The sequence below is a fragment of the Oxyura jamaicensis genome, chromosome 1 (genome assembly GCF_011077185.1).
Source record: "Oxyura jamaicensis isolate SHBP4307 breed ruddy duck chromosome 1, BPBGC_Ojam_1.0, whole genome shotgun sequence".
In the NCBI taxonomy this organism is placed as follows: domain Eukaryota; kingdom Metazoa; phylum Chordata; class Aves; order Anseriformes; family Anatidae; genus Oxyura; species Oxyura jamaicensis.
Window position 1 is genome coordinate 15,532,561 of NC_048893.1, and position 27,333 is coordinate 15,559,893.

The 27,333-nt window shown below is 44.2% G+C and overlaps 2 protein-coding genes across 6 annotated transcripts in view; one reads left to right on the forward strand and one right to left on the reverse strand.

The window, feature by feature from the left end:
* Positions 1–787: 787 nt before the first annotated feature.
* On the forward strand, positions 788–12,693 carry TRMU (tRNA 5-methylaminomethyl-2-thiouridylate methyltransferase). The gene is made up of 11 exons (XM_035315467.1): positions 788–922; positions 1,265–1,430; positions 3,289–3,395; positions 3,870–3,992; positions 5,596–5,768; positions 6,667–6,720; positions 7,234–7,300; positions 8,102–8,202; positions 9,662–9,806; positions 10,081–10,163; positions 11,292–12,693. Exons 1-11 carry the CDS (start codon positions 832–834, stop codon positions 11,436–11,438), a joined length of 1,257 nt encoding a protein of 418 aa, XP_035171358.1. The 5' UTR covers positions 788–831; the 3' UTR covers positions 11,439–12,693.
* Positions 12,694–25,104: 12,411 nt separating this feature from the next.
* CELSR1 (cadherin EGF LAG seven-pass G-type receptor 1) overlaps positions 25,105–27,333 on the reverse strand; it is a 161,252-nt gene continuing 159,023 nt past the window's right edge. For 4 of the 5 annotated variants that reach the window (XM_035315454.1, XM_035315456.1, XM_035315458.1 and 1 more), the window contains exon 35: positions 25,105–27,188. In XM_035315454.1, coding sequence (XP_035171345.1) covers positions 27,164–27,188 — 25 coding nt within the window. In that variant the 3' untranslated portion in view covers positions 25,105–27,163. The remainder of the gene's footprint in view (positions 27,189–27,333) is intronic. The other variant, XM_035315455.1, reaches the window with a different exon arrangement.

The window sequence follows — 27,333 nt, forward strand, 5'->3', positions numbered from 1 at the left end:
GAGGCACTCTAAAAACAAAAACCACCCAGGAAACACCACATACACTTTCTCACATTATTGGTGTATTTGTGATTTCCTTTTAAATTTTGTTATCCTGTGAGAGAATCAACTGTTGTGTGTCAGTTAAGAACAGTTTTGGAGGATAACCATAACAACAACTATTTTTTGACAACTCTGAGTGGGCTGTGTCAGCTGCACTGCAAGCCCTGTCCCTGCATGGTCCTAAAGCAGGCATCTGGCCAGCTGAACAGTTGTGGGGTTCACTGAGAGCTGAAGGAGGAGAGCTAGGCATGTAGATATGTCCCCCTCAGCCACTCTGCCCCTTCAAGGAGCAGGTCACTTGCCCAAACTTGGCAGTAGTCCAGAACGGGTGGGGGCTGCCCTGACCTCCAGACCTGCACTGTGTGGTCCAACTGCTGGCTTATTAAGTGGTAAAAAAACATGAAGCAATCGAACCTAGGTGTTAGTATTTTCACTGGGTCTAACTGTGGCTTGGTTTGTCTGGTACGGCTCGAGTCCTGTTGCCAATGAGCAGCTGGCAGAGGTGGTTCCCACTGACTGCGTAGGGGGGTCAAAGGCAGGAAATTCGGGCCACCTACTCTACCTTTTACACCTTAATTACCTTAATAACGCCTCCTCCACCCACCTCACGCCCCACCTGTCTTCAGACAAACCCCCCGCCGAGAAAGGCCTCCCCTGCTCCCCAGACGCCGCCCAGCCCCGCTCGCTCCCCTCACACCAAGCCCGGCCCCGGCGCCATGGCGGCGGAAGGGGCGGGCTGCGGGGAGGAAGGGGCGGTGGAGCCGGGCCGGGCCGCTCCTGGCCGTGGCGATGCTGCGGGCGGCGGGGGGTCGCCATGTCGCCTGCGCCGTGTCCGGCGGGGTGGACAGCGCCGTGGCGGCGCTGCTGCTGAGGCGCCGAGGTGGGCGAGGGCGGCCGGGCCCCCCCGGGGCTGAGCGAGAGGGGGAGGCAGGGCTCGGGGCGCCGCAGGGAGCTGGCGGTGCAGGGGGAAGCCGGAGCGACTCGGCATTGTGTGGTGTCGCCGTGGGGATTTCATAAACGCCTTATCTGCGTGTCAGCTACCGCGCAACCCTTAGCGAAAATAATAAGTGACAGCCGTGCTGTGAAACTCCTAGCAGGGTGCATGCGTAATGCAGAGTTTCTCACATCTTCTGAAGGATGCAGTTGCCTTGAAAAACACAGTCTTAAGGCCCACCCTATAAGAGTTTCAGGTTGTCAGGTGTTCCTTGCCTTCCCTTGGCAGGCTACCAAGTGACGGGTGTCTTCATGAAGAACTGGGACCCTCTGGATGAGCAAGGAGCCTGCTCTGTCGACAGAGATTGCGAAGATGCTTACCGGGTCTGTCAGAAGCTTGATATCCCTTTTCACCAGGTTTCCTACGTGAAGGAATACTGGAATGAAGTATTCAGGTAGAAACCTACTTAAAACAGGTGGTCTTTCAGAAATAGATTAACATAGCGCCATGTTCCTGTGAAGTGAGGATGGCAAAGGCAGTTCATTGCAGTATTACTGGTGCTAAAAGGAAGTACTGACGCTCCTTAAACGCAGAATTGTTTTCTCTCTCATTCACATTTAACATCACAATTCAACCGTTGGTTTTAATACGCTCGTTAATTTTGAAAGTAATAGGTTTATCTCCAGTTATTACAAATGTGTAGTAATTCCATTGTTGCAGCTCATTTCTTTTTCCTACATACTGGCCCAGTCTTATTGTAGGTTGAGGAAAAATTATGTCATGGGATGCTATTACCCTTGTTTGTGTAATTTATGCAGTGCATTGTACGTTACATTGGTTTATACTGAATCCAGTTTACCACAGAGTAATCAAGACTTAGCCTTCTTTAAACTTCTGACAAATTAGAAGTTGTTCTCTAAAATAGACGTTCAGATTTGCTCTTCCTCTGACTTCGTTCCACTGTAATGGAAGAAAGTTACGCGTGGAGAAAGCTGAAACATTTTCTTGGAAGGGAGAAGAAGGGAAGTATTGGTGTAACAACCAGATTTCTCTTCTACTTATTAAACATAACTTCATCTTCATCAACTCTCTTCTGAGAAGTGCTGTTGTTACCTTGTCTTAGAAGAAACTAAGGAACAACCTGCTTGTTTTGTTTCTGTGCCACATGGCAGTGGTATCAACTTAAGCACAAAACTTGTACGGTCAGTGAACAAAATGGTCCCGATCTGGGAAAGCTTGCTGTGTTTTTCCTCTTGGTGTGAGAGAATGGATAAATGGTATCAAAACTCCTGCGGGGTGGGGGATGGTAAATGATGAATCAAAGATCATAGAAGATCAGCTTTCCTTTTGCTTCTCTTCATTTATTAGTACAGCATTCCCAAACAAAATGTTGTAAGTATCTTGGTTTGTTCCAGAAGCCTTTTTTCCTTAATGTCATCGCTGAGCTTGAATTTATTCCCTGAAGTCTCTCTTTAAAGGAATATTAATCAAAAAGCACCTTTTATCAAGAGAACTGTCTCAAGTCTTGTCTTTCCCATGGTCTGTACAGAGTCTGTTTCATGCCTTTGCATCAGAGAGATTCAGTAGTTCTTTTAAATACAGGTAAAGATTCTTTTCTGTGCTCTGCCCTCTGTCCCTTTTGACTCAAGTGACCACTGAGGGCAAGCAAAGTAAAGCAAACATTGGGTCTTCTGCTGTCTCTGTGCATCACTGTATGCTAATTTAGTGTTATTAGTAGTTATTTAAATGTTTTCAAGCAAATAATGCTAAGCACGTCAGTTATGTAAAGAAAGTGTAAAAACTACAACTTGACTTTGAGAAACTATTGGCGGGGGGGGAAAGGCAGAAAAAAATGTCTATAAAGTTAAGGCAAGGTCCCCTGACTGCTTATGGTTTGGTGTTACAGATTAAGCTAGTGTCCTTGCAGCTGAAACACATTATCTTCTGGTGGGTGCTGCACTGCTCTGTTGCTTTGAAAAGTTGATCAGGCTCATTTAATTCTGAAAAGTGAGTATTTTGTAAGAGATGAGTAGGATGTGCACAGTGGGTAGCTGTGTCTCCCCTGAGTAATGGTAATTTAATAAATCAGCTGTACTGTACAGGATTGTGAGTGATGTTCTGACCATGCCCTCCGTCTGGAGAAAATCCTGCAAGCATCGTTTTCTACAGGTTAAACCCTGACAGATATTTCATCTCTTACATAAATTGCTTCATATGACAGGGTCTCAAGTTTTCACGTTTAACAGGTCTTCCAGTCTTGGAGAGTATTGTGCATTGTTAATAATGGTAATATACATGTGACTATTTTACAGTGACTTCTTAAAAGAGTATGAATTGGGAAGGACACCTAATCCTGATATTGTGTGTAACAAGCATATAAAATTCAACTACTTTCTTCACTATGCTATGGATAACCTTGGTAAGGCTCTTTGAAGTGTGTCAGTACACGGTGTATGCTGGGGAAATGCTAAAATAGTAGCAACTTTTGGAAAGGTGGGGAAAAACAGGAATTCAGTTGTATGAGTAAGTCATGCATCTCTGTGGCAGTATTTCAATATTTGCAAAGTATTTGGGTTTGAATTTACTTTTTATATATGTAGGAGCAGATTTAATTCAGGGATGCATAGTGACCTGAGCATTAAATCTTACACTCCTAGGTGATCCTCAAAGAAAAAAAAAAAAAAAAAAAACACAAGTTCCAGCATGCCGATGAACAGTTCACATTGATTAAATAGCAGGGGTATCGTGCCTGTCAGTATAAGACTTCTTAGGTTTTCTTCTTTTGCTGTTTTCTACTTTTTTCCTAGATGTTTATAGCCGTGCTTCACACTGTGAATTTCAACCAAATGCCTCTAAGTTTTTTGTTTATTTTTTGACTTTTTTTCCTTGCTAGGAGCCGATGCAATTGCTACCGGGCATTACGCTAGGACGTCACTGGAGGATGAGGAAGTTTTTAAACAGAAATACACTAAAAGACCACAAGGGCTTTTCAGAAACCGGTTTGAAGTTAGAAATAGTAAGTAGTTCTGTATGTCATCCTAGGTATGAAAGAGAAATTTAAACTATATTTTGTCACATAATTGGGGAAGTTAGTGACTTCACACATGGTGATTAGTGTTTAAACCCCAGCCTCTACAAGTCTGACTAGGCAAAACAGGAGATTTGCCTCACTGAAAAGTACACTGACCAGGCAAGTATTACATTTGCTAATCCAGGTACAGAGGGGTAAGAATAAGCATTTCAGTAGTAATCAACATTCTGGAGGGGCTGTAATGTAGATAAAGGAGACATGGCTATCTTCCATACCCTGGAGAAGTATTTCAGGAATTCTTTGTCAAGTTTTTCAGTGACTTCTGTAAAAATTATTCAATGTATTTCTTCTATTCTAATGAATGCATTATTTGGCTATTCAGTATATAGCATAGATAAACCTTATCATGGGGATATGCATAGGTAGTATCTTTAGATTTAAGACCTTTGAAACATTAAAATTAATAACATCATTTTATGCAGTAATTGGACTCCACATTGTTTTCCTGGGGGAAAAAAGAATCTTTCATTCCGTGTCTTCTCCATTCTCCTGTAGAAGCCAGATTTTCCCAGGCAGATTAAGGTTCTGCCTACATTGCAATTGAAAGGTACAAGCACAGCACGTGGAGACATTTTTAAGGCTGTAATTCCCAGCTCAGCAAAGGTTCTAACAGCAGCAGCAGGTTTTGCTCTTCACTTTAATAGCCTGCCTGTGGCTGTACATAATCAGAAGATGATACCTGCACCACAGTGCTTCTGTTGTTATCAGTACCTGAGCCAGCTTGATTAATGCTGTTCGGGGTCTGACTCTGCATGGAACTATTGCAGTTTGGATGGCAATGTGGGTATCTCCCAAACAGCTCTGCTGTGGGCCATAATGCAAGAAAGTAACTCAGCTGAAGCTCTGATGAAGCACACAGTACAGCCAAAGGGAAAGAAACCCGCAAACTACCTCTCTTGCAAAGCTGCCACAGTGATGTTTGTATATTACAGCTTCTTGACTTCCGTTTGTTTGTTCTGGACTTAAGGGGCTTTATATGTTTCGTTGTTTTGGATTTTATTTCTGGGAAGTTGAAATGGTTCCAGTGGGACCAATGGTCTGTCCCTGTGGCAGCCTGATTCACAGCTGTGATATCTTGTAATATTCTAAGCAGGCTTCCTGTCCTGTTACCGAGGATTTGTAGTAACAGTTGAGACTGAACTACTGGCCTGTAGTCAGTGTTCACTTGAGCCAAGAAATGCATCGGTATACTCTAGGATTTTTCAATACTCATCCTTCCTTTCACATGAAATGTGAAAGCTGTTTTCATCTTTCATGCTGTTAATATTCTTGCGGTAGTACAATAGATGGGACAATGCAAGACATTTTCAGATTCTGCATTGTACAAGATCAGAATGTTTCTGTATCTTCTCAGGGGTGAGGAAATACTCAAATGTTTTCAATTAGATTTTGAAAACCCTGAACAATGCTGTCTTTCATGTGTGTTTGAAAATAATAAAAATTGTCGATTATTGAACAAAATGCTAAAGGAAGTTGAAATATTGAAGGCAGTTATATTGAATTGTTTTTTGTGTTCCACACTTTGCAGCTGTAAAACTCCTTCAAGGAGCTGACCTCTTTAAAGACCAGACCTTCTTTCTAAGTCAGGTCTCCCAGGATGCTTTGAGGAAAACCATTTTTCCTTTAGGGGATTTAACAAAAAGCTTCGTAAAGAAGATAGCATCGGAACATGGCCTTCATCATGTGCTAAAGAAAAAAGAGGCATGGTAACACTTAAACTCTTTTGATTTGTATTTCTCTCTGAAATGGACTTCTCTGAACTTTCTGAACTTTAATCTCTGATAAATCAGCTTTTTACACAAACAATAATAGAATAGGTTGGGAAGCAGTTTTATAGTTGCCTGCCTGCTTAAAAGTACTTCTATGAGCTTGTGGTTAGTTCTGTATTTTAGTTTGCAGGTAATTTGTGTACTATTGTGTCTTAGAAGAACTAAGGTGAGGGTGAGTGTGATAGGAAGCCTTAAGGAAAGCATTCTCTGTTACAGCAGGCGAGAAGCCTTGATGTTTATTTCCCGTAGCTTTCAATGGCTTCTGCACTATCAGTGTTTTTGAATTGTCTTCATTGAGACTGGGTCATACAGGTCTTCTTTAGTCACTTTATCAAAAAAAAATCTGTTTTCCTGGCTAAGAACTAACATTTCATGATTTGATCCTAACAAACATGATGCAGGCGGCAACTGTATGCTGATACAGACTTGATTGCTCTAAATGTTTATATTTCTCCATGTAAATGGTTATCTGAAGAATGTAGGCAGTAACTGGAAGGAAAGCCTGTTTGTTTAAGTTTTACTTCAAGATGTAGACTGTATCTGTATAATTTATGTCAGTTTTGCATGTTATCTGAAAGAGACTTCTGTTTCTAATATATGAACAATGTAGTCACCAGTGGTAACGTGTGCCTTTACTGAACATGTGGTCTGTGTTTTATTACTTCTCTTCCGTGCTCATGGCTCTCACTGATACTGTGTGGGAGTTGTTTACATATGTTGGAGAAGATGTTGTGGGTTTGTTCATCGTATGAGATGAAATAAGTAATATACGTTATTTCCAATGGTTTTCCCTGCTTTTCCATGGATTCAGTACCGCATTTCCTTTTCAGAGTATGGGAGTTTGTTTCATTGGTGAAAGAAACTTCAAAAAATTCCTTCTTGAGGTGAGTGACATTAAATCTACGGCAATCTCTGTGTTCCGTTCTGGTTCTGTCTACAGAAGAATCTCAGACAGCTGGTGTCTGGCACTATGTAGCAACGTCCCATCGCAATTTGTAGTCCCAAGCCTACCAGAAGCTAACACTGGCAGCCTGGATGAGGAGGCTTGCTCCTCCACCAGTGCGTAGCCCTGCACTTTCTGCATCAGCAGGACTCAGTGAACTCACACTCCTACGCCTGCTAGGCTCTGACGTGTGACTGGGATGTGAGAGGGGCAAATGGTTGAAACCTGCTGTTCCCTGTCATAAATGAGGATGGGGGGAGCGAAGCACAGAATTAGTGCTGATAGGGACAGCCCCTCCTGCTTTTCTCCCTCAGGCAGCCTGTAAGCTGCTCAAACAGTGCTTGCTTGTTGAACAGCTATTTTCCAGCTCCAAGAGGATGTAGTGACAGAACTTGAAACATATTTTGAGTATTTGGGGGCCATCTTGTGACTTAAATCTCTTTCTGTTTGGTAGTATTTAGAACCTCGGCCAGGGAACTTTGTTTCCATTGAAGATAAGAAGGTTCTGGGAACACACAAAGGTAATTGGCTAACCCACCTCAATAACTGCTTTTAGAGAAATGGAGCAATATTGCTTACATTTAGAAGGACAAAGTTTGTGAAAATCTAAACCAATCTAAAGATTTTTTCCAGTTTGATAATCATGGCAAACTTGCTTTATGCAGTATGTAGAAATGTGAACTACAACTGATCCTTAATTTTTTTTGGTTCATGTTGCAAGGAAGCAGAGAGTAAACATTGCTAGGATTATTCTGTTGCTATGAAGAGATTGTTAATTTAGCAAGAGATCATTGTTCATGTAATTATTTTAAAAGGACCGTGCTTCAGTTCCAGATTCTTTAGTATCTAAACTTTGCAGAAAAATCATGGCCCTCAGTAATGCACAAGTAGGACATCACTAGAAATGGGTATGTTACCTCTTCCCTTCCTTCTGTGTACTTCCTTCACTCTCTCTTCAGTTCTGCCAGATACGAGCTCCTGTCCCAAGTAAGGTATGGAAGCGGGATGTCCTACTGCTACATACAGTAGTAAGGGGCACTAGTAAGACTGGTAGCAAAACCACAAATCGAAACTGAAATAGAGAAATGTTTATTTTGTAAGAGTACCACAATAGAGATGGCTTAGTTTGAAATCATGTGCTTCAGGTACAGATGGAAACTTTCAAGTAGATGTTGGCTTAACTTGTGATTGGTACACTTCTCTAAAACACTTGGCTCTTTATTCTTTGCTCAGTGGTAGAGATTTGGGGAAATGTTTTAATATATTTTTTGGAAGTAAAAGATTAAAAGATGCTAGCAGCATTCCATTTTCATATTTTTTAGGTTGGTTCCTCTACACAATAGGCCAGAGGGCTGGGCTAGCAAATGTGAAGGATGCTTGGTTTGTTGTAGATAAAGATGTCAGCACTGGAGATATCTTTGTGGTGAGTTAATTAACGCTGGTGCTGTGAATGCCTCATGCAAGCATTTCATGACTCCTGCTGTACGGAATGTGATACTAACTTGGGCAGAGTTCTTGGCTCTCTAGTTGGGGGAAACAAGTGCCAGCTAGCGCAGCATCTGCGGGTTTGAAACACCTTGTCCAGACTGGCTTCTGGAGAGTGGAAGATTGCCTTAGATTTTGGCAGCAAGCTTTTATTAATTAAATGGCAAACACTGAAAAAAGTCAACCAGTCTACTGAGCTCTCATTTTTTACTCCAAAAAGAAGAGTTTTCTGTAATAATTATGACATGGTACATAAAATGAGTATTGTCTTGGTTTACTACGTTTTGCTTTTTTGTTTTTTGGGTAAAGGAGGTACTAGCCAGCAATGCACCTTTATCGTTTTGAAAACTGAGGCGGAATATAATACTGTGAATCATTGGCGTTTTAATGACTAACCAAAAGAGGCGATTGGAGCTTTGCACCTCTCCAACTTCGTCAATGTTTCCTGCTGTTCTTAAAGTTGTTATTTTGATACTGACATGATTATAATGAGGTGTGTTGCTACTTGCTGACTTGCCTGAGGGGGGAAAAAAATGTAATCAAAACAGAGTTGAGAGGAAGCAGACAGGACCACTAAGAATTTAAGGCTGTGTGTGTACAACACCTCCCCAACACAGGAGTGACTGGGGCTTGGCAGGCCACCCTTTATACAGACTTTGATTTTTTTCAGTAACGATATGCAAAATATATGGGATTTACCCTTGTCTTCATACAGTGCTTCTCCCTGCCTTTTCCCATTGTGAGAAATGACCTGGAGGTTTTAAATTCTGCTTTTCTATAAGGCAAATCCTCTTGATTTCAGCAAAGGTGTCTGACTTGCATCTTCAATTTTATTTCTCATATGACAGCGGTATGTTTTGGAGGGTAAAAAAAAAAAAAAAGTATGAGGGGTTGCATTTATAATGTTTTTTCCTCAATTCTAAGGACAGTCCCTGTCCAGAAGTGGGATACTGAAGATTTGATTCGTAGCATAGCCTAGGTTATAAATATATGCTGTCTTGTGTATTTTTTGCCAAATGAAAGAGCTTCCTCATTATATTGCAGCACTAGAAATACACTTTTTGCTTCTAGAACAAAAGGAAGAGTGATACAAATCAACAAGGGATCTGAACTCAGCCTGAAGAAGGCAGAAATAGGATTGGAGAAAAAAATATAAGAAGCGACATGACTCTTGAGGTGTAGAAGACTGACAAATAATTCAGGCTTGCTTTAGCATATTACTTCATTAAAGGCTTCCATCTGGAAGCTGATAAATGCTAATAAATGCTTGGTTTTGTACTCATTTTGCCTTTATTTTGTTACGGCTTGATGCTGCTTCTGTATTTCATGCTTTATTTCACAACAGTCCTAGGCTCTTTGGCAAAAATGTCACCACTGAGTAAATGTTGTATTTTCAGGCACCATCAACAAATCACCCTGCTCTGTACAGAGACCTGTTGCGGACAAATCGAGTGCACTGGATAGCAGAGGAACCTCCTGCAGAGCTCGTTAGGGATAAAATGATGGAATGTCATTTCAGGTTTCAGCACCAGATGGCACTGGGTAATCAACCCTGTTCTTTTTTCTTGTCTTTTTTTTTTTTTTTGTGGCTTTTCTATTTTTTATTCAGTTTGTGAAGTAGTATTGTGTTCAGCAGAGTTTTGCAGAAACAGCTGAAATGTTTGGTTTGCCTTTCTGTTTCTGTAGTATCTTTATCAAACAATTCTGTGTGGTGGTGTGTTGACTTCGATCTGTTTAACCTGGTGATGAAAGTTGGTTTTGTTGTAATGTGAACATAAGGATTAACTGGCGGGTGTTTGGCTGTTTTCTGCTCCAGTGCCTTGTGTGCTGACTCTGAACCAAGATGGGAGTGTGTGGGTGACACTAGTGAAGCCAACAAGAGCTCTCACACCTGGGCAGGTGAGTTGTTAGAAGTGACTTTCTTTCCATTTTGGGGTTTTAGAATAGAGTAACTAGTAAAACAAAGAAGTGTTCTTAACATCTGGAAGAAAATAGATGATTTGTTTGCACGTAAGAGCAGTTAGGTCTGTTTTGGCAATTTATCCACTATGGCACAAGGAGTTTGTTTCCAGCTTACAGTAGCTGTTGTTAACCATGTGTTCTGAGAGGCTGGCTTACAAGTTGTAGAAGTATGTGAAAAGGTCTCTGGTGATCAGTTATGTATGCAGAAATGGTATCTGTTGTCCTCAAGAAATAGATTTTAGAAGTCATTAGGTTGTGTAATGCGGCTTTAGTGTTCAAATTTGTTTAGTGGGGATCTGTGTTCAGCAAATTTTGTTTTCCAGGATGGGTAACGTGCAATGATGCCTCTCAACACGACTTACACAAGGGTATACTCCATCCCACTATGAACCAGAGGTTTTCAAACATCTCCTGCATGCCCCAAAACTGGGCATCTGTGGGATACATCCTGAGGCCAATTGTCTGAGGGCTGTTTGTAACAGGGAGGGGTGAAGTAAGAGAAGTGAGCTGAGCTGCAGAGACTCCTGCCTGAATGGATGGTAGGTTTGAGAAACCCCTGAGTGCCTGGAGCCACGGAGCCTGTAACTGGGCTTTTTACTGAGAGGGACAGGCCAGGAGGTCTGCGCTCCTCCTTTCCTGCACAAACCTGCACGAGTCCCAGCTGCTTCCTCCAGGTGGGCTGCCTCAGTAGTCCTTGACATAAGGCTACCTTGGTCCCTTCCTTTTTTGAGGAGTGCTATGGTACCTGGGCAGAGGTGTCAGGGGAAGGTCCAGCAGAGGGGCAGGTGATGCCATGTGTCATCTCCCGTAGGAAAGGAAGCTTTTTGGAAAAAACCATTCCACCACAGTAACTTTCAGATAATCTTGTAGAAGTTCATGAGGAAATTTCTACTATCAGACTTATATTTAAACTCTCGTGAGTCAGCGATTCCTGTACTTGTTTCTTTTTTTTTTCTTGAGATTTGGTTAGAGCAAATATAAATGCATACAGTCACTGTCCAGCAGGCCTTGCACAGCCTGCAGTTGCAGAAACTGAAAAAAAAATTCCCTGTGTTCATCTTCTAGTTTGCTGTGTTCTACAAGGGCGATGAGTGCCTGGGCAGTGGGAAGATCCTAAGGCTGGGCCCGTCGGTGTTTACCATGCAACAGGGCAAAAACCGAGAGGAGGGTGCAAAGAAGGAAGACATTGATACGGTAGAACCAGCAACATAGCGTCTGGGTTTGCTTATTGAAGGACTGAAAAAATTGCTGCCTGAGAATAAGAAAAACAATAATAAACATATTTTTTTATTGGTCTGTATGTTCTGAAGGTCAGTTGACTATCTAGTCCCAGCTCTTGACTGTTAGCACTGAACAGGTTTAAAACAGAAGCTAGTTTGGTACAATGTTATAGAACTGGGTGGTGATATTTATGTTAATATGTATCAAGGAGTGTCTTAAAGTCGTTTGGTAATAGTAATTGCAAATACAAGGATTTTAATATAAAAAGCATCATGGCTGAAATTATGAACTTATCTTTTATGTCTAAGTGATTTTTTTTTCTTACTTGAAGATGCCTGTTCCTAGGTAAAGTCTGTGTGTTTTACAGTAAATGTGTGCTCATGCATTGAACTCTGGGAAAGGAATGAATGATGCTTAAGTCCAGTATTTTGCCTGAACACTGAGCAACAGATATTTATTTTTAATCTGATATAGTTTTATAAAAAAAGTTCTAGATTCTTAAACTGTACTAAGTAGTGTTTTAAAACATTTGCTATTCAGAAGTATAAATCTAGGAGCTTTAAAACAGTCTTAATATTTATTTTTTTTGCCACAATTGACTAATTTTTTGTTAACTACTGAGAGCAGAGGCTCTTTTCAGTCCTGGAAGAGAGAATATGTTGTCATGCTTCAGAAAAATGCAATTGCATATGTGTTTCCTTATTATATAGCTAACAATATAGGTCAGATAATAATTCGTTCTCGGATCGTGCCACTTGTCAATATGGAGTGGTTATTAGGAAGAACCAAATCCCTCTGTCCAAATTATACACAGTTAGGATTGAGTGTATATCGCGAACACCCTACACTTTCAATAACACTTCATTAGAGCAAGTCAACAAAAATAAATTCCTATATTTCCACACAGTAATAGGAGGTAACTCATTAAGGCACAGCTATGCAGGAGCAAGAGTTATTAAATTGGTGTAGAATTTTGAAATTGTATCCAGTTTGGGCAGTAGGAAAGCTCTAACATGAATAGATCTCTTCAGCAGATTTGAAAGCTTGCTGAAGTTACACATCACCTCCTGTCCTTTTCTGGTGTCTTAGTTTCTTTTAAGAATACATTTTATTCATTCTTGTGAGAAAAATTAAAAGGAATCACTTTTCTCCAAAGTGTGGAAATTAAAAGGGGGAGAAGACACTTCTGTGTCCAGCTGCTAATCTGGCAAAGTTAAACACACAGTTCAGGAAGTGTTGTGGGGGGGGACAGGACTGTTAAAATATTTGATACTTATTTGACATCACAAAAGATCTGTTTGAGAGCAGAAAAAAGCCCTCCTTTTTCACTGGTGCTGAAATCAATTCAGTTTAAGTCTCTGTTCAGAGTGCCTGGCCATGTGCAGATTAACAGTAAAGACTGTTGATGCTTCATGACTTGTGTTAGGGTAGTCATGTTATGGGTCTCGGTCATGATTGTGTTTTCCCAATACTCCCCTCGTCTTTTCTGAAATTTTTCTTTGCAAAATATGTCATTAATTGCTAACATGTTAATGTTCTGTGAATCATGTTCCGTGAAAATTCATCTGAATTTTCCAGCAAATGTCCCCATTAAAATCTTCAGAAATGTTTTGTGTAATATTAGTTGTGGTTTTTATTGTTACTTCACCTTACATCACTCACAGGTATGTTTGTTATTTGATACACTCCTCGTAGAAATAGTTAAACTGAGAGAAGAAAAAGGACATAGACATTTCCATTTCTTCAAAACTCCCTTTCTGTAAAATTCACGGGATTGCAAAAATGGGAAGGGATCGGTGGAGAACATGTAGAACTCCTCTGCTCAAAGCAGGGGCAACTAGAGCCTGTTGCTTAGGACCATATTGTCAGGTTTTGAATATCTCCAAGGATGGAGACTCCACAAACCTGCATTGATAAGAGCCCCCAGCCCTTCCCTTTTAAAGGCTGGATGGTTGCATCTTCTTGTGTGACAGACACTCCGATCCCCCCACACCTCATAAGCTCTTCCATATACATGTCAGAAAGTTATCATCAGCACTCTAGAGACCTCCTGGTGCCTCAGTGTTCTCCCTTCAGCAGGTATTCGGGTGGTTGAAGTCCACTATGGGACCAGGGCCTGTAAACATGAGGTTTCCAGTTGTCTGAAGAAGGCCTCACCTAGTTCTTCCTGATTACACAGTCTGTAGCAGACATCCACAACGTCACCCGTGTAGGTCAGGCCCCTAATCCTAACACATAACCATGAGGTAGCTCACTGTCCACCCCCAGGAGTTCCCTGCCTTCCTGCTGCTCTCTAATGTCTTGGGAGACCCCTGCTCCTCGCTTTCCCAGCTGTCCTTCCTGAAGAGCCTGCGCCAATCCATCTCAGCACTCCTGTGAACTACCCACCCTGTGATCCCATTGAGGCTGTAGCCCTACAACTGCACACAAGCCCCTAATTCCTCCTGTGTGTTCACCATCCTGAACTCATCGGTGTGCAGGCCCTTCGGAGGGGCATCCTGTCATGCTGAGCTCCCAGCAGTATCATGACAGCATCCCCATCATGCTCACTTGTGTGGGTGTGTTTGGGCCAGGGTCTCTTTTGCCTGTTTTGTTTTTCAAGGTCTTTTCTCTCTGGATCATCACGCCACGTTTGCTCACCAACCCAGTCCACCAGAATCCCCTGGTGAGCCTCAAACCTCCCTAGGCAGCAGGTCAGGTCAGCAGCTGGAGCCCATGTCCCCTGTGGCACCTGTGGCAGGGAGTGTTCCCGTGCTGTCACTTGCTGCTTCCTCCTGGTGCTGCTGCAGGGCCCAGGCTCCCCTGGCATGGAGGCTTTGGTGGAAAAAGCTCTCAGTTTGTCTGCTACCACAGCACTGGGCCTATTGTGTGGCTGCAGGGGGAGCAGCAGCCATCTTGGCTCCAGGGCTCACCAGTTCCCCATTACAAAGCCTACCACTTCCCAGCCTGATGAGCACACGAGGCCTGTCTCTCCTTTGGTACAGCTGCACGTTCAGGGTCTCAAAGTCTCAGAGGAGATCAAGTCAGTTTCTTTTTCACCACCTCTGACATGCCCTAGGCTGCTGGCCTCCCTGCTGTGGCTCCTGGTGACACAGACACTCTCAGTGACCACCTCCTACAACCAAGGACCCCATGTTCCCCATCACCAGCAAGAGGCACCAGGCATCTCCTCAGCCCCAGAGCTGCAACCCTCCTTCAGGAGCTTGGTCTGAGTCATGGTATTGGTATTTGAAGTCCTAAGGTTGCTGAGTAGCTACTATTGTGACTGACAGCACATGGAAACCAAAGGAACTGGTCTTCAAAAGCAGTAAATGATTTCAGAACCAGTGTTAACCCAAGGTGGTGACTCTCTGTTTAGCTTAAGGCTCTGTTTGACACTACTAGTTTCCAACCATTATTTTATTCTCTCACGTAAGTCCTTTGTGCTTTCATATTTCCACCAGGTAGTGCTTCCCTCCCTATATGCCTCAAAGAATTTAAACATACAAATTCTTTGGGATCTAGAAGTCCAAAATTTAGTTATTGTATAGCCAGCAACAAACCTTCAACTTAATAAAGTGTTCCTAAGTTCCCATATACACCTAAATGTCTGCTTCTGGCCGTGCCCCAAACCCCTCGAGGTGACATCAGGTCTTGGACATTGAGGTACTGAACTCTGCTTGGAGCTCAGGTCAAATGAACCAGGACACATACAGCTGCTTCCCAGCTCCCTAATTTTAAGCTCTCTTTTTCTTAGTCTTTTAAACCTGCTCTGAAAATGTTTTCTGGGTGAAACTACTCAAAAGTTTTGAATAGGCCCTGAAAATGCTTTCATAACAACAACCACAGGAAAAAATAAAAAAATAAAAATAAATAAATAAATAAATAAAAGTGCTCACTTGGCTAAGACAAAGTTGATGCAGAAGTCACAAGTGCTTTCAACGTCCTTATGAGGACTTCATCAGTTCTGGCAAAGAGATCCCACTTTTGCTCATGGCAGGAGAGCTTGGCCAGTGCTTCTTGTAGTGTAGCAGGTGTAGGTCACTGTGAGCAGCTACAGTAGGAGAGAGGTGTGCTTCCCTGCTTTTCTTTAAGCATTCTTAAAACTGGATACAGCAACAATCCAGGATGGCTAGCATAGAAAAGTAAGTAGAGATTCATTGTGTAAAGAATGGAGGCTGCAGTTTCAGTGCAGTTTAACCTTCATGCCCTGATGATAAGCAAAGAGCTTCGACACAGTAAAGCAATTGCTGGTATTGCTCCCAGTGAATCTCACTGTACCTCTGAGAGACAAATCAGCAGGCATTTATGAAATTCAAATTGCATGGGGTGTTTTACAACAGGTTGCACACTTGGAGCAACATGAGGTTGCATGTTTAAAGCTCAGCGTTTCCAAATAGCTTGCAGTGTTAAAGGGGACGGTACGTTTCTCTTCCCTTCCCACGTTTTTCCCAAGTAGGGATCTCAACCACTCCTTGCTCCTCTCCTACACAGGCTCTCTGGTGCAGTGAATTTTATTTTCTGAGGCATATTTCTAACGATGAGTCTAGGCTGTGATACACAAGCTGACTGCATTTGCACAGAGAGCCGTGGTTTCAGTGTTAGCAGGCAGCGCCAAGATGAGAGCGGTGCCCGAATCCTGCCCAGCCCTGAGGCTTGCAGCCCAGCCAGGCCTGTTGTGAAATGGTGGTGAAAACGGTGGAGACACAGCTGTAACACACCTTGGCAGCACCAAGGTAAGAGTTTGGTGCCCGAGGGCTGGGCCGCCGCGGTGGCAGCACCTGTGGGGCAGTCGGGCCTGGTGCTGAGGCTGTGTCTCACAGGAGACTTTTGTCAAGGCTGGAACTTGGCTTGGTTTGGATCGAATTTGATAGGAGCGAGTTGGCTAGCATGTGAATTTTCATTTTGATCTCCTGTGGAAGTCCTAAAGTAGATCAGTATCTGCATGCTTTTTAAAATGAATTGGCTTTTTGTCATTTTTCTCCCACTTCATGCAGAAAACTGCAAGCAGGTGATTTCACCTTCATGGTCTCATTAAGCTTTTTAGCTCTTGAAATACTTGGCTTCAGAGACTTCAGTGACTAACTATTTAAAAAAGGAAGTTTCCAGATCAAAGGATAACAAGATTTGGGTCATGGAACTGAAAAAAACATGACTTATTCCAGCTAACTGAATAGAAATTGCTCTTGTACCCTGTGAGCATGTTTAAAACCTGTGTTGCTGAGTCTATAATGTCTGAAAACTTGTACTTGGAGTGTTGTCTTTTTCTAAAAGTTTTTGTGTTAAGGCTAGTATAATGGCTCTCCTGTCTTTGCTCCTTTCCCAGTCAAGGGACAATGTGGCAGTGTCCCCGTCTGTGGCTGGTCCTGCAGAGCTGCAGGACGGGGATGTTACCACAAGCATCATGAGCAGGATTCTCCTCTAACTCTTTTTTCACCTGAGCAGCTTTTTGGAAAGGTGAGGCATCACTCAGGAGTTGTGAAGGGCTTAATTCACACTGCAGCAGCTCAGTATTTGGGGTCTGGCAATAAAAGCACTGGCTCCTAGTGTTCAAGTCAGCTTGAAAGGAGCTTTCATCTCTCTGCTTCAAAATTAAATTAGCTATTATTATTATTATTATCATTATTATTATTGAATAGATCTATCTTTTCAGAGTATTTGTAACAATGACAAAAAAATAACAGCTTTGGATGTGGTTGCAACATTTGGATTTGTACATCTATATTGAGATTCCTCCCCTGTGGACAGAGCTGAGCTCTCCTTGGGATCTGGAGTGTAGTAACAGGGCACAAGGCAATAGTTTTAGACGAAAAGAGGGAAGATTTAGATGAGATATTAGGAGGAAATTCTTCACTCAGAGGGTGGTGAGGCACTGGCCCAGGCTGCCCAGAGAAGCTGTGGCTGCCCCATCCCTGGAGGTGTCCAAGGCCAGGCTGGATGGGGCTTTGGGCAACCTGGTCTGGTGGGAGGTGTCCCTGCCCATGGCATGGGGTTGGAATTAGATGATCTTTAAGGTCCCTTCCAACCCAAAGCATTCTGTGATTCTATGTTGCCACTACATGTGCCACCTCACTCCAGCAGGAGAGGAGAAGGACCAGCGTGAAGACTCACAGAGCGGCCTTTGCTGCCTGGGTTTCAGGGTACTGCCATTTCAGATTTAAGCATACAACCTCCCCCTCCACTTTTATTTCCAAAACTGTATTTTCCAATTCCTTTTCCTTTGTCCAAACATAACAAACCAATTTTCAGCTTGGACATTGCAGCACAGGAAGGTGCAGTGAAGGACTGTGCTGCCACTTTGCTACATAGGAAGGTTTGGGGTTCTGTAGCAAGGGACAGCAGAATAAGCTACCAAGTCCTCTCTGTGTTACCAAACAGCCTCCAGGTCAGGCAAATCTGTAAAAGCAGGCCATGGCAAGCATGCAGCACCATCTTCTCTTCAGTGATGCCTTCTTCAGGCTGGATCCCATTTAAAGGATGGAATTGCTACCAAGAGATGGAGCCTTTCCATCTCCTGCCTGCTAGTCCTGATACTGATGAGCATTTCTTCAGCTTCTCTGGAGGCCTAGTGAGATGGAGACCAGGGAATCTCTTCTGAATGCAAGAGGCTGTTGGAGGGAAGGGGATGTATAGGAAAAGCTGGTGTGGAGGGAGGCTAACGTGTGTGAGCTGGGGGGGCTTGGGACTAGCTGATAGCTCAGTCAGTCTGAGCACAGAGCAGAGGAAGTGGGGTTGAAATTGCAGATTTCTCTGCATGTCTTCGGTGCTGGGTTCCTTAACTAAGCCCAGATTGTTTAATGTCTCCAAGCAAAGCAAATCAGACAGCCATGGATACTCCCAAACCCTCCCCACCACCACGGCAATACCACTGAAAAACTAAACCTCAAGCCCACACAGCTATATAAATGAAAAAGCTAGGTTATGTGCCCAGAACAAAGACAGTTTTCAGGTTTTGCTGAGCCGGTGTGTTGGAAGAGCACACAGTGTGTGTGTGTGTGCTGGAGGCAGCAGCAGGGCACACGCAGCAGCTTCTCAGAGCCTGTGCTGGCTGTTCGCCTCCACGGTCACTCCTAAACTTCATCCAGTTCTCCACCGGGGGAATGCAAAAATGAGATTTTTGAAACGAGCCCCAGATTGTTCTGCTTTTGTGCGTGTCTGATGAGCACCAGCCCCTGGGTAGGAAAGAGGAGGTACATAGCATTGACTGGAGAGGGGCCAGCCATTTCTGTGCATTAAAACCTTTTCTGATTTTAACAAAATTTGTCCAGGACAGAGATCAGAGGTTCATCTAAATCCTCTGGAAGAGGGAATGAGGCTGCCCACATGCTCCTCTCCCCTGGGGCAGGTGCTGGGAAGGTCCCTGTCTGTGTCTCCCAGTCTGTTGCTTGCTCCAGGGCTGATGCATGCCAGCAGAGCAGGGAAATCCTGGGCAGGATGCAACACACTGGGGTGTCAGTGGGAGAGACGGAGGGGCTGAACCATCCGTGTAACCTTTCTTTTCTTATTTCAAGCAGTTCAGGGAGATTTGCATCTAAAAATGAGAAGTAGTAGAAGAGATCTCTCTGACCACCCACACGCCTTGAAGGATGAGTCCCCGGTCCTGCTGCAGCTCCTGCCCGATGGCAACGCTCAGCCACCCTGGTACGGGTTCGTGCTGCTGGGTGAGGAGCTGTATAAAATTATAAACATCAAAGAAGGATGGATTATACATGTAAAAAAGACAGCAACGTGCCATAACTAGATATGATGAGGCATCTGGTGGATTTAAACTCGGTGCTGGATTAAAGGTAGTTTTTATTTTAATCTAGTTACTTAAGGTGGAAGGTTTTCTGCTTGTACACACATTTATCTATCGCTCCTCCCTAGGAGTGCATGAAGGCCTCAGCAGGTCGTGTCATGCCAGCCAGCTCCGTGGCAGAGGAACTCTGTTAGCAAATTTGCTGTGTGCAGTGAAACCATGCAATTCATTTATTTCAAGGCTGAAAGGTTTGGCTTTAAAGACATGGCTTTAAAACTGAAGATCACTTTTTTATCTCAAAGAAATATAGAAACCAAAAAATAGACATATATATAGAGAGAGAGATAGATGTTGCAAAAATTATAGAATCAGAATAGCCTACGCTGGTTTAAAATACTAAAGGAGGTTTTTTTTATGGGAAAATATTTTAACACTGAACAAGTTTTGCACCTAGCTTTTACAGGAGGAGATAACAGAATAAAAATCTGTGAACTGGTTCACAGCTGGGTGTTAAGCTATCTCTAGGTAACGTGGCCATTTCATGGAGCAGAGACCAGCCACGCTTGGTGTGACTTGTCTGCACTCAAGGCCAACACCTGTGTTTGACTTGCAGAAAAGAGAATGTGCTTCTTAGAGGGGATGTTTGGAGAGGTGAGGGCTTTAAGGTGGTTCTGTGCCACTTTGCTCCTTATTGAACCCAGAGGCTAAGCACCAATCATGGGGCAGGAGGAACGTGTCTGAACTCTAAGCCTAAAGGGCTGATCCCGTGAAGGATCTGATCTGATCTGTTGGAAGGGCTGATCCTGGCACAGCTATCTGAACAGCAATGGGCTCCAACAGTGACCGATTCCCGTAGCTAATATCGCTGTATTGAGCACCTCTCATGAAAATACAGCCCAAGGGCAGCAGGGCTTCTCTCTGCTTAGAGGGAGATGGGGAGGGTTTAACACAGATGGATCTTCCAGCAAATCCCAAACTTGTGTGGATCTGTGCCACTTGTTGTAGCAAGCTCAGCACCCTGTGCCCTGCTGGGGGCCAGGTGAGGTGTGGGGAGCCACCAACAAGCCATGCACCGTGTCCTGCTTGTGCCATGTGGCTGAGCTAGGAACAAACAAACACACAAGATGCTTTTAGCTTGTGTTAGGCACATCTAAATGAGATCAGTCACAACAATGTCCTCTCCTGCACAACCCAGTGGAGAACAGCTGTGTATTGGCCACTCAGTTGCTCCTGTTAGTTTGGCAATTTTGTGCCAGTGGTAGATTTTCAATATGGCCCTGCAGGGCTTTTTTCCTGAACTTTTCCACCCCCAGCCTCTTCACCCCCAAAATGTGCTACCTGTGCAGCTGGAAGGGAAGGAGTTAACCATCCAAGGTTTCTTATTTGTTTTATCCAGTGAATTGAAATGCGTAATAAAATTTACGTATTTTTCTCCAGGTGAACATGTGTTGCACAGGGGTGATTTACTGCTTCGCCTGGAAACCTGTCCGCTGCCTCCTGCCGGATTTGGTGGGATGTTCCTCACCTGAAGGCTCCACGTGGAATGGATCCAGGTGAGAGGGATATTTCTTTCCTTTAAAGCCAGGTATTCTTCACCCTCTTAAAACACGCAGGCCTTTCAGTAGCTACTTTTATAACTAATGAAGTTACTGCTGTAGGTTCCTTTTTTAAAAAAACAAATGTAAGGAGCATGCGCTAGAAGTGCAGCTGTTCTGATTGAAGAGCACTCTCATCTCTGTACCTTCAGGGTGCTCGCTCCATCACAGCTATTTTACGATGGGTGGCTTACCATGTGCTGTCGACGTGTTCTTCCTTCTTTTTCTTTCTGAGTAATCATGCCATGGCAGAATCTGCTTGACTGTGTGTTGCAGACCTCTTGGGCAGATTTGTACCTCGCTCACTAGTGCTGGAGGTTTTGCTGCTTCTGAGTGATTTTACAGGAACCTCTCCTTGGTGGTGTGCTGGCTGGTTGAGAATAACGTGGGGCATCGTGCACGCCTAACCTCTGCATTCCTCTCACCCTTTTATTCCTGCCACAGCCGTGATGCAGGGGATGCTCTGCCAAGCGCCACAGGGCAGCTGCAGCACCCTCAGCTGTGGCCCATGCAGATGAGAGAACTGCATCCCTCACCCTGCATGGTCTGAGGTCACTCCTAGGCTATAAATACTTTCACTGTGTTAAAAAGATAAAAGTTTATATATGCACAGAACTTCACATGCTCGATATTTCCTTGAGTCTGTTGATATCTAACGAAAGGATTTTTTAAAAACTATGTTATTTACTTGGGAAGTGCTATAGCCTTAAAACACAAACAAGATCATTAAAGGCGTACTTACAAAGAGTTGCTGTTAAATGACCAAAAGCAAGAGGTTTTCCTACATGTTAGCCAAAGAGACTGGCATTTTTGCAAGCTGTTATATTTGTACGGGGAAAAAAATGACAAAACAACCCCATAAGAAATTAATTCTGGAAACAACCCAGATGGACACACTGCAACTATTTTAATGAAAGAGAGGGGCAGCACCTGGAAAGCTCCAGCTTTGAGTTCATTTCTATTTCCCGAGTGAATCTGACTTAAAATACTGGCTTTGCACAGGTACAGATGGGCTCCAGAAGTGTGGATGGGGAGGGGGGGTCCCACTTTTCTCTCTTTTTATTTCTTTTCCTTGCCCTGGCAGCCTTTCAGGGCTTGATGCAGAGGAATTGCTCTCGGGTGGGTTTCCACCCCATTTTCCAGCAGCCCATCGGTGGCACTGGGTTTTCCCAGCCGGGCTCCCTCTGCTGAGCACCCGTATGGGGGTGGTTGGGCCCAGCTCAACCCGTGCCACATCTCCTGGCTCAGCTCCGGGCCTTGGCAGCCTTCACCAGCTCACACAGGCACCAGGCTGCTCTCCCTTCAGGTACAGAAAATATACTCAGAATATGTCAGAATCTTGGCCAGCAGGGCGAGGGAGGGGATTGTCCCCCTCTGCTCTGCTCTCCTGAGACACCACCTGGGGCCCTGCGTCCAGCTCTGGGGCCCCCAGCACATGAAGGACATGGACAGATTGGAACGAGTCCAGAGGAGGGCCATGGGGATGATCAGAGGGCTGGAGCACCTCTGCTATGAGGACAGGCTGAGGGAGTTGGGGTTGTTCAGCCTGGAGAAGAGAAGGCCACAGGGAGACCTTACAGCGGCCTTCCAGTGCCTGAAGGGCCTGCAGGAAAGCTGGGGAGGGACTCTGTCAGGGGGTGTAGGGATAGGACAAGGGGGGAGGGCTTTAAACTAAGAAAGGGCAGACTTAGATTAGGTATTTGGAATAAATTCTTCACTCAGAGTTGGTATGGCCCTGTCTGCCCAGAGAAGCTGTGGATGCCCCATCCCTGGAGGTGTTCAAGGCCAGGCTGGATGGGGCTTTGGGCAACCTGGCCTGGTGGGAGGTGTCCCTGCCCATGGCAGGGGTTGGACTTAGATGATTTTTAAGGTTCCTTCCATCCCAAACCATTCTGTGATTTTAAGTAATATTTGAGTGTGAAGGAGAAGATACCCTGTTCCCAGCCACCTCTGAGAAGCAGTGGAGGATGGAGATGGCTCCTGGCCCCACCAGAGGACCTGCAGCAGCTGCTGGCTCTGGCCAAGAGGACAGACACTGGCCTGGCACAGAACCCCAGAGGGGACACTTAGAAATACTTTGTAAATATTTCCAAGCCACTAATGAGTTAACGTGGGCTCTGCAACACACATCAGACTAATCTAATTTTCTTCTTTCCTGCGGTGCCTGGCACGTTGGGTAAAGGAGCAGCAGCAGATGGGACACGTCTTCAAGTAAAGCCTTTGATACCATCCAGCACCATGTTCTCTCACACCAAACACGGACAGTGTGGGCTGATGTTATTTGATATGAGGTAGGTGCAAAACTCTGTGGGCAAGAAGGAATCTTGTAAAACATCCCTCTGGGGCTCAGTTTTATTTGAAATTTTCATTCACGGGCTGGAAGATGAAATGGAAGGTAGCCTGTAAAACCTGCAGATGTTGCCAAAGGACTCCAGGCATCCTCACAGACAGGATTAAGATTCAAAACGAGTATGAGAAACTGGAGAATGGATCCAAAATCAAGAGGCTAAAATGGAAAATAAGAACAGTGCAAATTGCTTCTTACAGGGAGGGAAGGCAAACTGCCTAAGTGCAAACTGGACCGTAAAGGCGAGGCAGGAGAACAGCATTAGGGCCAGGGGCCCAGATGCATCGCAGCCTGGCCCTGGCTCTGCTGGCTATGGGCAGATATATTGGAATTGTCATTTAGGATTTTTAAGAATGTGTTAGACAAATCCACATGTGTATTTGATTCTGGGTTGTTGGAGGGGGCTGAGCTATGTGAGCTCTTTGGTTACTTCAGCCTTATCGTGCCATGTTGCTGCCACTGGTCCATCTTCCAGACTCTTTCTTCCTGCATTTTGCTTAGGCCAAATCTATTTTTTTTGGCTGTTGGTAGGCCTGCCTGTCACATTTAGTGGGCAGCTCTCATCTCTTTAGTCTCTATGCTATCTCCAAAAAGGATGCATTAGACCTGGGAAGAGATGGAAGAAGGGCAAGAAGGAAGGCTGAACACGTGTAAGAGCATTTCCTTGCTGCTTGTGACTGAGTCAGGCAAACCATTGTGCACCAGAAGTTTCCGTGGATCCAAAAGCAATAGGACAAATTATTGGGAGCTTCAGAGCTGCAGCTTGCTGGGGGCTCGGACCCCACTGGGGACAGTGGACCCTGCTGGAGCCACCTCACTGTGTAACTGCGCTGTGATAATCCTCTTTTCCTAAATGCCTGCTGTTGGTTGGTACTGGACACAGGACCATGGGCTGGTCTGTCCCGTGTCAGTCCTGCTGATGTGAAAGCCTGGGTCTTATTTATGCTTTTCTGCAGCAAAGTGGGCTTTGTGTAAATGAGAACAAACAACTATCATTGGTCCACCAAAAGTGAACTTGTACAATAAAATTGAAAAACAGTTTCCCTTTGGGCTAATTGTTTGGGTTTGTTTAGTGGTTTGCAAATCAAAGCTCCCCGTCTTTGATTTTGCCCCTACATCATTCCAGTAACCAGTCTCTCACTCCCTGACCTCACACGCTGCCAGGTTATTGCCTAATGTTTAGGAACACTTACAAAAAATCAGGCCAGATGATATTGGGAAATACTTTATTTCCAGAATGCTGGCAGATGCTTGCAGGACCCTGCTGTGCCTCGTAAGACACTGTAATGAAGAAGACCTGCACAACAGCCTAAAAAGTAGAGCAGGAGCAGGACCATGGCTTAACGCTAGTTGCTTTAAGAAAGGCAAGAATGGAGCCAAGAAAGTCAGATAAGGTTCTTCTCATCACAGGCTTGCATTGGCTCCCCTGCCCTGGCCAAACTCAGGGTTTGCTATACAGTGGTACAGCTGCGAGCAGATTTTCCCCTCCATGGAAACTGGGTGCCCAAGAAGCCTAGGTTTGGCTTGGGTGGATGTCAGCACACCAGTGTCCTGGGGTTTCATCAGTGCAAATTCTACAGGAACAATGAATGTGCTTGGTAAATGAACAGAAACCAAACCCCAAAGAAAACAGAAGCCCCCAGACCAAGCCTTCCTCCCAAACTAAGACTCAGCCTCATGGCATCTGCAAAACAGGAATATGAAGGTTTTTCCAGAACTGAGCATGTTTAATACCTGTCTGACCCAGAGCAGAGCCATCTGCAGTGCTGCAGGGAGGACGGGACACAGGCTCTGCTCCTCACAGCCCAAAGCCGATGCCTTCTGCACATCAGGAGCACCTGATTGTAAGGGAGTGGTGGGGGTGAAGCTTTACAGCCTCTGCTTCCTTGGCAAGAGCAATGGGTACCAGCACGTCTCCCCTCCTGCTACTTTGGAAATCCCTAGAAATGCCATTTGGGCCCTCAGCATCCATTCGGCACTGAAAATAAACTCCAGAAGTTCAAAAAAAAATCTTAATTTATTGTAAATTCTCCTTTCATCTGTGCTGCAATTCCAGTGTTCTGCACATTAATAAATACACATTTGTTAAAAAAAAAAAAAAAAAGAAAAACCCTCCAGTGTCTAATCTGCCATAAAGCTTTTAAAAAGTCATAAAAATAGGTTTTAATTTTTGTCATTAACACAACTGACCCTCCTTTACTGCAACAATTCTGATCAAAATAAAAACTACCTACATCTCACTGGGACAAAATATACATACGCAGATGTAAAAACAACTATCAGGGGTTATACACAATGCCTGAGCACACAGCCGAGTGTCAGGCACCTAAAACATTCAGAACTTTTTGTCAGCCAGAAAATTTCACACAGCATGTTGCATAATTTGTACAGGACCAGTACCCTTCCTCCCCCTCCCTTCCCAAAGACATTTCCTAAATGCATTTAAAAGTGCATAGGAATGTAACAAAGCCCAGATTGCTCTATATTTTCCTTTTTTGTTGCTGTTGTTTTGTTTTTCCTGATCTCCTGCATTCTATGTGGGGTGATTTTCTGTACCTTCCCTTTCACATATGCATTCATACACATGAAAATTGGTATTTTCCCAAAGGGCTGCTCTGGAGCGCGGGGAGCTCCCGAGAGCCCCGGTGGTCACGGCCGTACCATTGAACATGAAACCTCAATCCTTCCACGCACTTCTGGACACGCCAGGAAGGCCAGAGATTTCTCAGAGAGCTGGGAAATGAAGCCTGGCCATCCTTCCAGACTTGTGTTTCTGCTTTGATTAGCAAAGTGCTGACTCCAGAGGGAGAGAAAGCAGCACTAAACTAAAATGACTGCTCCTCATGCAGAGCCTGGGAGGAGGACCCTCTTCTCAGGAGGCTGTTTTGTCCCTGAGCCAGACCAGCAGTGTCCGAGAAAGCCACTCTACAGCTACACCACTTGTTTTCCTGTTCTTGCTATGGGAAATATTGATTTGACTTCTTCCATGCAAGGACTGTGTTGAAATCTTAAGACTAAGACATAACTTACTTTTAGCCCTGAAGTTCAGTTTCTGAACATTTCAATGCACTTGAGGGAAGAGGCCAAAACAACAAAAAATGAAAAAAAAAAAAAAATTTTCTTCAGTTTTAGAAGAGGTTATGAAAAAACATACTGTGTCCTTAAAGCGTTCCAAAATCTGTCAACAAAACTTATAAATTATATTCCTGGATTTAGAAAAAACCTTTACTGCATTATTTTGAAAACTGCATTGCATCTTAAGGTGGTTTCCATGCAAACATCAATTACTTTATCAAATGCCAAATTCAAGTAAGATTGTGCAAGGTTTATATAAAAAATATCAAAAACTCTTTTAATTGATTTCCTATTATCAAATTAAGAAGATCAGTATAAATGTAAAATATACAAAGGAACTTTTTCTTTAGCATCACCATACAAAATATATAAAAGTATCTACACTTTATATATATATATATAAAGGATTTTTATTTTTATTTTCTGAAGACGACGTGTCCATAGGGGGCTGGAGAGAGTTGCTGGCATAGAAACTAAAGGACACTTGTTGGGATATTCCTCCCCAGAGTCCAGCACGCCGAATGGTTCACGCTGTAGCTGGAGAAAAGTTCACGAGAGGCATCTCCTGGTGCTTGCCTTGAGGCAGACGGGTTGTCTTCCTGTAGGTCCACTGCAGAAACTTGTTTTTCCTTGTTTCTCCCCAGAAGCTGAGCAACTCCTGCAGCACTGTCCACACTGCAAGAAGGAACTCAACCCTTGCTGGGAATCCTTGTGGGAATCCTTGGGGCCATTTCCATGCTTTTTGGCACAGGTTCGCGTCACGTGCAGCGTTACCACAGAGCGGCCCCATCACGGGCAGCTGGGCACCGTGTCTCCGCTGCGAGCAGCCAGGAGTCTGCCAGAACATGAAACCATGCGGGAGTCAGAGCCACCTGTGTCCTCCTGGCTGTGCAGAGACTCCAGAGAAGTCCGAGGCACCCAGGCAGTCACCCTGCGGTGAGGAGTCCAGAACTCGCAGCAGCGCTCACAGTTTCCTGATGGTTCAAATTGAAGTTTCGTTACTGCCTCTGTTAGTGAGAAGAAGCAATCATGCAGGCTTGGGGTTAGACAGGCACAGGCGAACAACTCCGCCCAACTCTACCTAATCCCTTTTAGTAAGGGCTCATGCTCTGTGAAATTACCAAGCCTTGCCAGCCGAACACCCCTGGGGGA

Coding starts and splice junctions, on each gene's coding strand:
- TRMU (XM_035315467.1), top strand. CDS start 832: ATGCTGCGGGCGGCGGGGGGTCGCCATGTCGCCTGCGCCGTGTCCGGC. Junction 3,993..5,595: donor CCGGTTTGAAGTTAGAAATA/GTAAGTAGTTCT, acceptor CACACTTTGCAG/CTGTAAAACTCCTTCAAGGA. Junction 8,203..9,661: donor GCACTGGAGATATCTTTGTG/GTGAGTTAATTA, acceptor TTGTATTTTCAG/GCACCATCAACAAATCACCC.